Genomic DNA, 16,540 nt, shown 5'->3' with positions numbered 1-16,540 from the left:
GCACCAACTTCCAAAAGGCACACCAGGTATGGAAAACCTGCTGGCAGCGGAGTGTGGATGCAGAAGGGTGCTACTTTGAAGACTTATGAGTGAATGTATTTATGCTGGCATTAATTTTTTTTTAATCGACTCAGTCCTACTACTTTTGGAACAGACCTTGTCCATGCTCTCCATGTGATAACATGCCTCATCAGTCATGCACACACTTTTTCCTATATTTATACACAATTATCACGTAAACTATTTGCTGTCTTTTTCCAAAAGGCATTTTTGTGATGCGGTGTTAGGGGGAAAACTCCCCTGGAATATTTTGATACCTTTACCATGTCACCTAATGAAGGAACATATTCTGGCTGATTAGATGCTGATAATTGCTGCTAGCATTTGCTCATTTTTTAAGAATTATGGGTGTTAAAATTAAAATTCATATTCCAAGGGATCTGGGTTCGAATCCCAGTCAAGGTGAATGATTTTTACACTCTGAAATTGTTGCATTAAAATTCATGTTTGAAAATTATCGCCTATTCACCAAACACTGTCCATTTCCCAAATAATTCTTTCTTGAAAGTCACCAAAGAAAAATTCCACAGTTGCATTTGCATAAGAACAGAAGTGGTACAGACAGGACCGAAACAAACAATTAAGAAACAGATTTCCAAGGTGAACTGCACACAACTATCATTGTACTAACAATGTGCCAAGTAAAATTTGCTTTTTAAATGGCATATTTACAGACCTGCAGTGTTATGAATAAATAAAAAGTTAGAAATGGAGGTTATACATACATCCAGCCTTCTATGATATCCCCTTTTATCGTCCAAAGTATATTTGTGATAGAAGCAACATATATTTTTCCATAAAACAATAGTTTCCAGATTAGAAATTTAAAATACTTGAAATTACTATATACAAACCATTATTTAATTTAATACAGCATAGGGATAACTGAATTTTTTTACTTGTAAAATGAAATTTAAAGAAAAGCAGCAAAATGAGAAAAGATTTATGTGGCCTAGTGGCATCACTTACCACATGCACGTGCTAAAATGACATAAGCGTTGGTATGCCAGTACTCATAAATGCGTGAGGCGAAAAGACAAGCATTGAGGGCAAGTATGAGTGCAAGGCAGCTGATGAAGGCCTGGTTGTTCCTCAGATACGGGAGGGTCATCTGGTAGGGACAAAGGGCTTTCAGCTTGCTGCTCAATGACTTTGGTCTAGGGTTTGGTTTTGGAGGAACCAGCCAGCGATCAATGCTGTCACATGAAAGAAAAACCATTAAAACATCAAAAATCAATTCATCATCATCTCTTGTAATGTCAAAGTCTAACAAAATTGCTCATATCCTGTTATCAAACATTTTCAGTCTGCTATTCATTTGAAGTGGATGAAATAGCCAATAACTGTTTTTCTCTAAGCTCAGGTACTGATCACCAGAACTGATGGGAGGTTTATAAAGACCAGATGAAAGTTCCCAAGTGGCGATATTTAAAAATATCAGATATGACCGGCACAAAACATTTTTTACCAATACGACACATATTCCTACTTTCAAAACCAAATATAGAATAAGGGGCTAATTAACAAATACTACTCTATTGCATACAATGAATTGGCACAACAACTTCCCTTTTTATACTCCATGCAAGTTATCATGAGGAGTAGTCACACAAAGCAGATAAAATTATCTCTTCCAAAAGTCTCATTTACCACATTCTTTACAAAGTTCTTGCCTAGCAAGTAAAATGAATATTTATCACAGAATTTCTGTCTCTTTACTATTTTAATTCAGCTCAGTGATTCACACTTTAGAAAATATTCTGAAACACACCTACAGTTGAACATGGTGTAAAATTAAAAGATTCGAAATTAAAATATGGCAGTTGATTACATGAATCAAAGCAAAAATACACAAGATTCTGGTAATTTTAAGTTACTGAAAAGCATGATGAAAATAGAATATTAAATAAATAAGATTGTGTGTAAGATGTGATAAATAACAAGCATAAAGAAGGATATGACATTGACAGTAAATAATGAATGCACCATTGGAATACAAAATTAATATGCTTTATCAGTGTGAGTAAAGAAGTCAAGGCTATGTTACAGTAAAATAAATGCTTCAAGGTAATCAACCGGGGATTTGAAGATAAAATGGCAAAATGTAAATGAAAAATTTTAGCTACTTTAATGCTAGTGGTAACTATTGCAGGCAGCATGATTCCCTAGCTATGACAACTTCTGCTACTAGCTGATGGATGGCGTTATGGCATTAGCTAGCTGAAATGACATCAGGAGATATTCTGTAAAAGCTGCTGATGGCATTTAAGGATGTTCTTGAAGTATCAGGCAACCAAGGCTGTTTTTTATGTTATCAATGATATTGCATCAACTAACCCACTGCTCTGCGGTTGTATTTTGTCTTTATCATCATGCATTCAATCCAACATACTCTAATCTGATTCAAAATGCCACAGGGAGGTGGTATTTTGAATTATTTGGTGGCATTTTGAGGTATCTTGGTGGTATTTTGAGGTGCCTAACAAATATTATTTATTCTATTTTTGAGAAACAAAAAAGTTATTGAATGACATACTATTTGCTTCACCTACCAGTGACATTTTGAATTACTGATATTGCAAGAGAATGGAGTTCACTACACGCATTGCAATTTTTTTACAGAATGAGATTCCACCATGCAGCTAACTAATTGATAGTCAATTTATATGTAGCTACCAAATGCCACACTGTGGTTCATTCTACGGCCCCTCCATTTAGACTTCTGTTGACACTGTGGAATACAAAAATTATAATTGAAAATTGTAGGTGTATAAATAGATAATTTTGTGTGTGTCTGTGTTCAGTACGTTAGACTCTTGCACCAGCTTGTAAATAAGTCATCATATTTTTGATCTGGCAGGATATTGTACATGGTTGAAAATTACAATTTACTTTTCACTTTAATATTGATCAGAAGGAAATCATCCTGAATAATGCTAAATAGGCATGCACAGAATAGAGTGGTTAAAAAGAACTAGCAAATCTATAACGAAGGTGATGTTTGCAAAGATGAACATTCAATTAATGTGCAGGGTGATGTAATTGGAGGAGAATTCGGGAAAAAATTATCGTAAATTTTCAATGATTTCTTCTTTATGGCTCAGATTGTTACATTTTTTGCCACAATGTGGGCTAAAATGCCATAAATCCCTTGCTGCCAGATTGCAGTGGCAGTTTTGAAAGCAAAGAGAATAAAAGTGAATAAGATGGTTTCCTGGAGTGCAGCAAGATATGTCATATTATTCAAGAAGAATTGTTGCATAAAATTCTCCTTGACGATAAAAAAATGATGAATTATGTCAAATTTACAAGGCAAGCAATGAACAACAGATGTATTGTCTTATTCATGACATGAGTATATATCATGAAATGTTGTAATGTTGAAATGTTGTTGAAATGAAATATATATCATGAAATATATCATTCTATACATGAGTATACAACATGAAATGTTGCTCACGAATGAATGTTGTCCATGATTTTTCACATACGAGGTCTGTCCAATAAATACGCAAACTGAGGCCATAAAAACTTTATTTTGCAAAATTTAGGCTACATTGTACTCTCCATTTGTGACTAGGCACTCATTCCATCTTCTTTTCAATTGTTTAAAGCACCCTTGGAAGTCTTCATGGCAGTTTGGCTTTTTATTTTTCTCGTCATTTCTTGCTTTATTGTGTCTTCTACATCTTCCCAGGGATGTCCACTCATCATATTTTGGCAATTTGCGAATATGAAAAAGTCGCAGGGGAAGGGGGGGGGCGAGATCTGGCGAATAAGAAGGATGATCAAGGATGGTGATTGAATTTTTTGGCAGAAACTGGCGAACAATCAATGCTGATGCATTGTCATGGTGAAGGATCCATTGCCTTGAGTCAAATTTGGTCTCACACAACATACGCGATCTCTCAAATGCTTAAGACCTGTAAGGTACAACTCAGCATTTACTGTTTGTCCTTCAGGGAGAAATTCATGATGAACAACACAACTTCGACATCATGGTAAACCGGAGGCATGACTTAAATTTTTGATCGGTTTTGTCTTGATTTTTTGATTTGATTAAATCCACTTGAAAATAGAAGTTTTCTTCAGAGCATTATCACCGTAAACAGCTGTCAACATTTCAATAATTTCATTTCATTTCATTTCAAAAGCCTCCAATCTATGTCTACTCTTCTGCTTCAATGACCATGTTTCCTAAGAGTACAAGACCATGCTCCAATATCAAGGTTTTAAAGAGCATTTTCTTAACATCCACACACAATTTCCAAATTCATCGAAAATCATTAATTTTCCCCCTCCTTGTGAGAGATTCTTTGTCACATGAAATTCTTTGCCTGTCCCAACTATTTTGTGCATTTTGGTCCAAAACTTTTCCAAGATATATAAACTGTTCTACCTGCTCTAGTTTTTGCCATATTTTAACATTTAGCTCAACTCTTCTCTTGCTAGAAAACTACATAACCTTTGTTCTATTTACATTATTCTCATCCCGTACCTATTGCACTGAGCTTCCAAAGCACTCAGAAGAGTGTGCAACCTCTTGGCTGACCGACAAAATAGAGCTTGGTCTATTACAAATCTAACTGCTTTTATCATTCCCCAACAATTTTCATTCCTACATCCAGTTCTTCCCATGCCTCCTTACCATTTCCTTCATATATATGTTGAACAGTACATGTGATAATGGACAACCCTGCCTTACTCCTCTCATCCAAACTCTCCGTCCCCCACTCATACCTGGGTAGTCTGAAACATGTACAGGTTGTCGATTAGCCTCCTATTCCTCCAATCTATTCCTATTTTCTGCAATTTATTCATTAATTCTACCAAATTCACACTGTCAAATTCCTTTTCAAAATCCATGAAACAGACAAATATATCCTGATTATATTCTATGTTCCTTTCAATTAGTGATCTCATTACTGCAATGGCATTGTGCATGCCTCTCCCCTTCTTAACAAAAACTGATCAGCCCCTAATTTGCCCTGCTCTCTATCGTTTTGTTGATGACCCTAAGAATAACTTTAGCTGTATGGGATATCAAACTTATTGTCCTGTAGTCCTCACATGACGTGGCCTTTACCTTTTTCGGAATAGGAACTAAAACTGATCTCACAAAGTCTTCCAGCCATATTCCTTCCTCATAGATTCTACAAATCAGCCCATATAGCCTCTTCCTCCCACATTTTCCTAAACGGTTTAGTAGTTCAGCAGGAATGTGATCCACCCCCATGGCCTTAATTAGTTTCATCTCCCTTAATGCCCTTTCTATCTCATCGTTGAGTATGCTTCAACCTAAACTATCTTCACCTACTTCACATTCTCTTTCTATGTCTAACCTTGCTGGCCTAACCTTGTTGGCTAATTCTTTACCGTACAGTTCTTCCATATTCAGCGAAACCTCACTTAACGAGCACCTTGCAAAGCAAGTGAATCACATTATGAGCCAAATTGTTGGTCTGGAAAATGACTCACTTAACACCTGACTTTTTGCATACTGAGTGATGGGGAGAGGGGAATTCCCAAAACCACTGTGGTTCATGCCACTTCAGTTTGTGTTTAGCGCTCGTTCCACTGGCCTTAGCATCTCTAGTGATCACTCATTTTTCCAAATTTGTATTCAGTCTTCTAATTTGTGATTATTTGGTGCAAAGAGTAATAATATTTTGTGTGTAATTTTAAATGTAACCCTGAAGAAAAATCCATAAGAAGAGAGCCGCAGAAGAATACACAACAGTAGACATGAAAAATCATTGAAAATTGTGAAAGAGGTGTGAGCTTGCCTGAACTAGTACTCTCATCAACTGTTGGTCGACCACAATGATTTACATTTTCTTCAAGAACAAGGACAAAATTAAGGAGATAGATTCTTCAAAGAGAGTGACAAGCATATCTACGCAACGCGGGCATATGCTTTATGATGTTGACATGTTGCTTCTCATATGGACAACAGGAAAGAAACTGCAATGCAACACTATTAACAAGAACATTATTTGTGAGAAGGGGAAAGTGATTTTTGCCAACCTCATTAAGAAGACAAAAGGATCATCAATGGCCAAAGATGTATTTAAAGGGAACCATGCATGGTGTGAGAAGTTAATGATAAGAGCCGTCATCCACATCATTACAAGGCATGGCGAAGCAGCAAGCTCTGAGTCAAAGGAAGAGGAGAACTTCATTGGCGATTTCAAGAAGCTCACTTATTCTGTAAGTTACCGGCCCGATAAGGTTTTTGTGAAGAGACGGGTCTCTTCTGGAAGAAGATACCAAAGCGAACCTATACTTCCACACATAACAGTAGAAGAGAATGCGTTGCCCGGTCACAAACTAATGAAAGGCCATCTCAGGTGGCTATTTCACACAAATGCAAGTGTTGATATTGATAGAATTGAGCTCTTACAGCTAGTAGTATTAAATAAATGAAAAACTTCAATAGCCATAAACAGTTTACCTTCTTAAACAAAGTACAAATGAGATTAGTTGGCTAATGCCACAAGTCAAGGATGGGGTAAAAGATAAAAAGGAAAGGGACCTTTCTTATCCCTTTCCTTTTTACCTTTTACCCCATCCTTGACTTGTGGCATTAGCCAACTGATCTCATTTGTACTTTGATCAGAAAGGTAAACTGTTTACGGCTATTTGAGTTTTTCATTTATTTAATTTAACAAATGCAAGTGGTGACTTGGAAATTAAAGCCTTGCTTGTTTAACATTACAAAAGTCCAAGAGCCTTCTAGAGGTATTAAGTCAAAAACAGCAGTCTAATGAGATGTGGACATCATGGGAAATTATTGCATTGTACTATACGTGCAATGCATCACCCAAATATGAAAGTGGTGATGTACACCAGAAATTCAATTAATGATAATTCCGAGTTCCATTTTTACAAAGTTTTGAAGCGTCGGCAAACAACAATGTCTCCAGGCAGCTTTCTAATAAAAGAATTAGGTACGTATCATGGATAATAAACTATTTATTTAGATTCTTTTTCGTTTTTACAAATTGAGTTTGCATTCCCTGTTGCTTCATTCCAGAACGGTCGGAAAGATAAACATTACTCACAATCCTAAGAAATGTGTATATACTTTTCTTTGAATAAACATTTTATGTAATTTTTTTGGCATGGAATGCATTATATTTTACATTAATCAATATGCAAAAAGTTATTTCACTAAATGACTGTTTTTCTTTCCAAAAAAGATTGCGGAATGATTTCTGCTCATTTTATGAGGTTCCACTATAACTTCCACCTCTCTTGGATCTTCTCAAGTTTAACTAGTATTTTTCCTGACTTCTCTCTGATTTCTAATGAAGATTTTCCGATATCGAAGAGTTAATACCAATAAGGCACTTATATTTCACCCTTTCACTATAAACTTTCCATATCCTCGCACTGCGTCTTCCACCACACTTCTTTCAACCTATGTTTCAAGCCACAGTTTATTATTGAACTTTTTATAGTTCCTTCTATCTAACTCCATATTTATATTCTTCCATTTCCTTCCCTCATTCATCTTTCTAATCATCTCATCCATAACTCATTGTTTCCTTGTCCTTTTTCGATTTACAATTCCTATCGTTTTATTTGCGGCCCTTGATTATTTTGTTTCCACTTTTTCTTTAAAATGCCCTACTCTCTTTTCTCAATCATGAATTTCTCTAAAGTTTGCTTGTACTCCTTTTTTGATCCAATTATTGCTTCTTCATTCCATTTTTGAAACAGTCTTCCTTGTTTAATCTTTTTGAATCGGAAACTACACTTCATGACTACTAAATTGTGATCAGAGTCCGCATCCGCTTCTGGGAAATTGTGTGAATTGATCACCCTGTTCTTAAACCTGTGCCTAACCATTATATAATCTAACTGATACCTTTCTGAGTCACCTGGCATTTTCCACGTACACCCATGCCTTTTGTGGTGCCTATACCAAGTGCTGGTGATGACTAACCCCCGTCTCCTACAGAAGTCAATTGCTTTCTCCCCGTTGTCATTCCTCATGCCTAAACTGTCACATCTCTTCCTTCGCTTACCATCGGATTCAAATCCCTCATAACTGTCAAATGTTTCCCTGTAGAAAAACACGCGATTAAGTCCTCTAACTGATCGTACATCCTATCAACTTCTTAATCCTTATGAATGCTTGGTGGCATGTATACCAGAACAATGACCAAATTTGTCGGATCTGCTTTTATCTCTACCAGTAATATTCTATTCCTTGCTTACTCCATGTTGACTAGGCTTCTTCCTATCTTTTTCTTCAATATTATGGCAACCCTTTGTTGGCTCCAGTCCCCGCCGCTGTATATAATTCTATAATTATCACTTCAGTGATCCCCGCTATTCTTCCACCTCACCTCGCATAAAGCTAAAAATATCTATATTGCCTCTTTCTATCTCTTGCTGAAAATTATCTAATTTTCCTCTCCTCAACATTGTCCTAACATTCCAAATTCCTATTGCAACTAATTTGGTCTTCTTCCTTGGCATCTTCTGTGTTGCGGATGTTGTCCCTTTTGCTTTGCAAGGATTTCACAAGATGACGACCGCAGAAGACTTGCCTCTTCCACTGCTGGGATACATGGCTGATTTGGCTGAGTCCAGGACTCATTTTCTCTATCCTGTCTATCGTAGAAAATTGGGAATAATAATTAAGGTGGTTTCCTGCTACCTTCCTCAATAGTGTTTAAAACGTGACACCATCACTCAATGGCCGCCCCACTGGGGTTAGATGCCTTTGCAGCCACCTCACTGAGGAACAGACGTTGCATTGAAAACTTTTTGTCTGGCTGCCAGCCTTTAACCTATGGGTGACCCTACCAGGATCAGAGCAAATATCATTGCTCCCGCGATCAAATTTCTAGAGGTCATCAGAATACACAAACCCTTCCACCACGTCAAGGTTGTGATCCATAGGGAGGGCTAGTTTTTGATAGGGCATGTTATATACATGAACAAATATGAATTTCAAATTAGAGCTTGAAACAACGGAAGACCTTAGGCATATAACATGAAGAGGAAGGGTCAAAAGGGAAATAGTGTTCATGCACATGATGATGAACGTAAGGAAGTATCTAAAGTGCCTCACACTGCAGTCATGTTCTTAAATTCTTAATCAGATGTCTCACTTCTACATGCACCCCAGGAAGTCATCACATCACCACAGCAAATAGCTTCAAGTTTAGATGACCACATTGGTATGTCCCCATTATTAATACCTTTAGATCGTAAGTTAATTGGAAGGTCTCATCTGCAAACATAACTAACTTAAGAGGAAGATATTCATGCAGCACAAGGTAGTGTATGTCTTATCAACTGACATACCTTATAGACAGGTTCTCAAGCAGGCCATCATGCTTCTCCAGCTGAGCTTTCAGAGCTTCATATGTTATGGCACCACGATGCTCTGAGTCTGCATCTTCAAAGAGAGCAGCCGTCAGGTCTTCCACCTGTTCTTCACTGAACTGCATTCCATTCTCCTCCATACAAGCCCTCATCACATGCTGAAGCTCTCGGTGCTGAATGAGACCATCACCTGAATAAACAGAAGCAAAATTTAGCCAGGTTTAAGATACTCGAATAAGTAAATGTGTGACATAGTGTTTTTATCACCAGCTGCACTAATCCTAATTAGAAGGTAGACTTAAGAAAATATGTGAAACATTAAGGCAGGAAACTGCTTAATCTTGACAACTATTATGAACCACTCACTCCTGGTAGAGGGATTCTGCCAAGGAGAGCCTTGAGGCCAAAAATGAAAGCTATTTTTCTCAATATTTGTCACATCTACCAAATAACAATCAGATCTGTTCATCAGATAAATGCAACCCTTCAGTTTTTGAAAAAAAATACATATATCCTCCCACATCATCCTGGGAGACAGGGTGATTGCAGTGCCAATATTTAAATGCTTCTTCCTTGTGAAGGGAAAGGAGGAGCCTCAATTCATGTATGATTCAAATTTTTTTATGTGCTTCTTCTGTTATGTTTCCATTATTATTTGAGTTATAGCCTGAGTATATATTTGACCAATGGCTGAGGCCATGAGGCTGCAGCTTACTGGATTTGAACCCGGGCCCTCTGAGTGAGGGGCAAGTATGCTAGCCACTGCACTACCCCAATCCCTCGATACATGATTACGGATGAAACATGAATATGCTACTACACTCTAAAGACCAAGGAACAGTCAAAACAGTGGGTTTCTAAATGCAATCCCAATCCAAAGAAAGAAAAGAGAGTGACATCGGCCACCAAGGAAATGAGTTTCTGGAATTTCCAGTTCTTGGGATACATGCAGAATCATCTAAAACGATTAAGTCATGAAGTTTTCTCGGGTCTTCCAACGGGTCAGGGGTTCCATGTTGGCCAACATTTTGAAAAAATAGATTGAGAGCATTATGCATCATTATTGTACTGGTTGGTAAAGTTAAGAAATCAAGAAAAAAGTCCACATTAGACAAGGATAAAAAATCCTCTTCCTTCAAGACAATGCACAGTTGCAAGCCAGGGCAGTTTCAATAGTAAAAATTATGAAATTAAAGCTTGAATTACTACAACATCCACTATATTCACCAGATTTGGTTCCCACTGACTTTTTTTTCACGACTTTAATAAAATGGTAAGCAGAAAACAATTCACATCAAAGAAGGAGATCATCACCAACACACGTCTACCAGTGTTGGCGATGTCTTTGGTAATATCTTTGAATAAATTGTTTTTCTATTTTTTCCTATGGACTTATTGAATGACCCATGTGGATGAATTATGATTCTCTGGAGAGGACATCTTATCTTTTGTATTTATACGAAAGGTAAGCTACATGGGTATGGGATCAAACTTTACGCACTAAATGAAGTTTATGCTTGATATGTTTTACAATTTCTTGCTCACAATGTGTGCTCAGATGGAAGTTTTTGAAAGGTCAGGACATATTGACAGTGTTGATGGGAATTGATGAAAGCAAGATTAGAAGTTGGATGGACTCTTTCCATGGGTATTTATTAAAAATGTTACCTTAAGTGAAGGCCATGTTGTAATATAACTTGTAGAACCATTAGGTTAATCCAACTGAGCTTATGGCAAAAAAAATCTTCCTGCACACGCAGGAAGGCTGGTATCATAAATTTTTGCCGATTGGAACGCAATCTCTGTCTCAGGCTGAGAACGTTTCACCTTACCTTCGTAATTTATACAGTAATAGCTTACAGGCTTATTTTTAAGCCATTGTATTCATTCTTTTTGGTCAATTTTTTATTGCGTCTTATTTTTAACCCAATAATAATAACCCAATAATTTTATAATGATTCACTCTATTCTAAATGTATTTATTATTTATTTTATTATAATGGTGATTATTATTATAATTTTAGCTGTACCAATGTACCAATACAATTCAATGATATGACATTATCAACTAGTTTAATTTTGTAAATAATTTTTGTAAATAAACCGCATATTCTCTATCATTTCCATTTTCTGTCAAAATTACCTTTTAATATAAATTCAACATTCATACTCTAGTGTAAATAATTGATTTCAATTCTGCAATCCTTTCAATCATTCATCTGAAAATATTATATTTATTTCATTTCATTACTTTTATCAATGATTGGAATGGAAACATTTAAAATGGGATAAACACCTTGATGTGTGTTTTACATTTAGTCATTTAAATGAGATGTTTTGCAATAGTTTGAAACACACTTTGCAGGGTTTGACGAGCAATATTTTCCCTCTGATGCACAAGTGCTCTACTTTATTGTTCACCCAAAATTAAAGAGGTCATAAATGCAATGTGATTTTTCAGTGCAAATGAAATTAAATACATAATTAAAGCAATAACATTCATATCATAAAAATGACTGGACAAATATATGATTCAAAATATACTGGGACAAAGATATGATTCAAAGTATACTGGGATTCTCAATGAGCTAGCTGCATTAAAAACCCTATAGAAAGTATTGAGTTTTAGAAATCATCAATGGAGATGATTCAGAAGCTGTTGGCCATAGAAAGAAGGAAGTAACATGAGCTCAAGTATAGGTATGCGACCATCCATGACTAACCATTTGTGCAAATGAGCAACTGTGAACAATGACTGTTATCAAAATTTAAAATACTGAATTAAGTAAATAAAACCATTTTTCAAACTTATCCAATGATAATTTAATGAAACCTGAACATTAACATAATAAGACATCATTTAATAATATTCAGTCTTCAGCAAATATTTCAAAATTTTGTCGTAATGTTCCAGTTGAGGAGGAGGAGAATTTTTATACACCAACCATAGCAAATACAGTCATTATGATGTGCAATCACACATCTGTAATACATTAAATGGCACCCTCTAGGATGGAATCAATAATTTAGTCACATAAAATGAAATTTTGTCAGATTGTCTACATACTGCCAATCAACATGGGAAAGAAGGAGAGAGAGAAACTGGCCAACAACCCAGGGAAAGGTTCAAGTCCTTATAATCTTAATGTAGCGATGATAATGGATATTTCACATTTTAATGCATATTTACTTGAATACTTTGACATTATCAAATCGGTATTTATTGAATAATATTAAGTAAAATGTTAAGTTTGGATCTAAATTACCGATTACTAGGATATACACACAAGAAATGGGAACAAATTTTGCATAACTGATTACATTTTGCAATTATAGTACAGCATAGATCAAGCATAATACTGGACATGAATATTATAACAGCTGTGTATAAGCCCTGCTTTTGAGGAGTGAAAGACTGCTTGAATTTACCCTTGCAGTAAATAGCACACCAATGCATCAAAGGTGAACAAATGCAGCATATACGTATATTGCACTCAGCACTGCCTCAATAAAACAAGTATTGTTACACCTACCATCAATGTCATACACTTTGAAGAGGAACCGGATCTTATCATCAGGGGATTGCCCCGCAAATTGATGCATGGCATCAATAAACTCCTGCAGGGAAATGGATCCCGAATTATCTCTGTCAAATATCTGGAACACCCTTTCCGTGAAAAATGGCTGCAGAGTGAAAATAAGAAATATTCATACATCATAGACCATTCCAGAATCAATTCATACAAACAAATTGTGTATGTAGAAAAAGAGGTGCCATATGAAAAGCCATTGAAATCATGCAAACACATTACTGAACACTTTCTGTTTTGAACACTTTCTTTTCTCACTAGAGGAAATGCTAACCAGCATTCTCTAACAGGTAATGTTTCCATTAAAGTTAAATTTTGATGGGCAAATAACAATCAGTATAACATTTAGACTTCTCATTGTCCATACATTATTCCTTCCTCAGCATTATGAGGTCTATCTGGAAAGGATCCAGCCATGCAATATTTTGAAAAAAAAAAACCCCTTAGACAATAAGGAGGCTTTGGCTCTTTTGAAGTACTCCCCTTGGGATATCACACACTCATCCCAGCATCTCTTCCAATTTTCAAAACAATCGGCAATGTCCTTATAATCAAAATGGCCACCAGCTGCCTCGTCGCATTCTCCTTCATCTAGTCAACTTCAAGATTTTCAGCCAAATCTCCTTCCTATGTTGAGGCCGAGACTAAACCTAGTTAGCTTTTTGACTGTTAGACAATGAGTGAGATAAGGACCTGATGCCGAGTGCCAGAGTAGTTTTGTGGCTGGGCGATATGTTTTTTGTGTACACTGTAGATAAATAACCCATCTACCTAAGCCCAGGTAAAGCTGGTTGGTGTGGACTGTGAAAGTCCCACATGCTTTCCACTTACTATAGATCCATATACACCGGAACCTTGCTTAATGAGGAGCACCTCGCATAGCAAGTGATTTGTGTAATCAGCTAAAATATTTTGACAAAAAATGACTGACTCAACGAGCAAATTTTTGCATGATGAGTAATGAGGAGAGGGGAACTCTTGGAATGATAAAGAGTGCCTGCTACTTCAGTTTGTGCTTAGCTCTCATTCCGCCGGCATCACCAGTGATCACACATTTTTCCAAACTTCCGTTTATACATATTATTTGCGATACTTTTTGTGCAAAGTTTAATAATATTTTGTGCATATATTTAAAAATGTTCCCAAAGAAATTTAACAAGAAGACAGCCATAAGAGAATAAAAAAAGCACAGAAATGAAAAGTAGAATTACTGAAAAGTGGGAGCAACACACGAATGTGGCCATTCTAGCATGCATAAAAAAATCGGTCGACACCAACAATTTACATTTTCTTCTAGAACAAGGACAATATTAATGAGATATATACCTCAAAGAGAGTGGCAAGAATATCTACACAGCGGTTAAGCATTCTTAAGGATTTTGAAAGGCTGCTACTAATATAGATAAACAAAAAGCAATTGCAATGCAACACTTAATGGGAATATCATTTGTGAGAAAGCAAAAGTGATTTTTGCAGTCCTCATTAAGAAGATGCCAGAATCATTAAGAAGATGCCAGAAGAAATTAAAGGGAGAGGAGAGTATTTAAGGTGTGGTTTGAGAAGTTTACAAGTAGAACCACAGCATTGTGAGATATGGTGAAGCAGCAAGCTGCAACTCTAATGCAGTAAAGAGCTTCATCAGCTACTTAAAGAAGCTTGTAGAGTCCGAGGGTTACCTGCTGTAACAGGTTTTTAATTGTGACAAGATGCATCACATCTTATAGAAGATGCCGAAGCAAACCTATATTTGTAAATGTAATGATAGAAGAGAATGTATTGCCCAGTCACAAGTCGATGAAAGGCCATCTGACACTGCTATTTTGTGCCAATGCAAGTGGAAATTCAAAACTTAAACCCCTGCTTGCATAACAGTGGGAAACTGTATTAACCTTAGCAAAGTGTAAAGTCAAAACAGCAGGCTAAATGTTATGTGGAGCTTGCGGGAAACTATGAAATGAAACTATGAACATGAGGCATTGCCCGTGGCTATGTGCGTCAGGAATGTATTTAACGATAATGCTAGTTACAATTTTACAAAAATTTAAATGTCGGCAAAAACAAATGTCTCCGGACAGCTTTTTAGTAATAAGGAATTAGATATGCAGCATAATTGGATCTTTTTTGTTTTTACAAATAGAGTTTTCATTTCCGGTTGCTTCTTTCCACGATAGAAGTAAAGATAAACATGATCTGCAATCCTAAACAATGTCCATATGATTTTCTTTGAATAAACATTGCAAATAATTTAAATTTTTGCCAGGAAACATAATAACATATTTTAATTTATATGCAAAATATTGTTTTAGTTAATGTGTGTTTCACTTAACAAGAAAGATTGCGGAACAAATAATGCTCATTAAATGAGGTTCCACTGAAGCTGCTTTCTCCAAATCATCGCTATACAGGGTGTGGCGCTTAAATCCGGACAAATTTCAATTTGAATTTCCAGCCATATCGTAGTTCCACCGGAGGTTGCGATTGGTGTTCTTGAAACCTATAGGGATCTAGTAAACAGTCATAACCTCAAAATGGCCAAGATGTTACGTACAAGTGCGGGGGACAATCAAAGGGCCAATATTATCGAAAGTGTTTGCGGTGGGTGTTCGCCCACTGAAATAATTCCGATTCTTCAGGTACCCCAGATCAACTGTTTACGATATTGTGGCTAAGTATAATGCTTCAGAGAAGTCTTGGGAAGGTTTCGCTAACCCGGCGCAGAAATCTCATTCGAGGAAACATGTGTATGTCTGGATTTAAGCACCGCACCCTGCATATGCACATCAGGCTTGAAGAGGTCGGAGCAGAATAGCTGTAAATCAAGGATGGAAAGGTTACTAAGCCTTTTAGTTTTTAAAGTCCCATAAATTGAAACAGGAAGCACCTTACATTTTTTGATATTACAATCTTTCGAAATTCCTCTCGTCTTATCTCCCGCTGGTCTCCCACAGTGTCCCGAAATAACTTCTCCAGCCATTCCAAACTAGCCTTGTCAATTCCACACCTTGGTCTGAAATCAAGAAGGGTCATATTAAAGTAATTTCTATGACATTGTCAGCACTTCATAATGAGCCTCATCATGAAGCTCTCTTAGATAGATTTATGCAAATAATATTTGTGGAGGATATTGGATGGGCTATTTTTAACCTGTATCATTCTGCATTGATGAAAACACATATCCCTTTGGATTATTTGCTAGAACTTTTTCAATACATTACAATTCCAATCTACATATTTACAAACAATTAAATAAGGATAAAATAAACTCTTTTACAACAACAAAGGTATGTGTTTACTTTCGTGTAATTGATACAAACATAGTCAATTTCTTAAAAAGCAATAACATGGGGGAAAATTCACATGATAGAAATAACAAAGACAAATGTGATATTCAAAGTAAAACCCCAAAGAAGAAACAATCTATTGGTTAATTTACCTTTTCTCATACAAAATTAAGGTTACCAGAAGGTATTCCACTAATTACACCACATACATGTTAATGGTGACAGTGAAACTTTTTATGACCGAGCATGGAAATGCAACAAACA

At 36.2% G+C, this 16,540-nt stretch overlaps 1 protein-coding gene across 1 annotated transcript in view; it reads right to left on the bottom strand.

Annotated features, from left to right (window-relative positions):
• Nox (NADPH oxidase) overlaps positions 1-16,540 on the bottom strand; it is a 149,246-nt gene that overhangs the window by 47,137 nt on the left and 85,569 nt on the right. The window contains exons 5-8 of the mRNA XM_071584338.1: positions 15,882-16,002; positions 12,939-13,089; positions 9,385-9,595; positions 1,030-1,256 (exon numbers count right to left, since the gene is read on the bottom strand). Coding sequence (XP_071440439.1) covers positions 1,030-1,256; positions 9,385-9,595; positions 12,939-13,089; positions 15,882-16,002 — 710 coding nt within the window. The remainder of the gene's footprint in view (positions 1-1,029; positions 1,257-9,384; positions 9,596-12,938; positions 13,090-15,881; positions 16,003-16,540) is intronic.

This window comes from Hetaerina americana, unplaced genomic scaffold (genome assembly GCF_022747635.1).
Source record: "Hetaerina americana unplaced genomic scaffold, ioHetAmer1.1.p SCAF_18, whole genome shotgun sequence".
In the NCBI taxonomy this organism is placed as follows: Eukaryota; Metazoa; Arthropoda; class Insecta; order Odonata; family Calopterygidae; genus Hetaerina; species Hetaerina americana.
The sequence above is the reverse complement of the archived record's forward strand: the minus strand, read 5'-3'. Positions and strand labels throughout refer to the sequence as shown.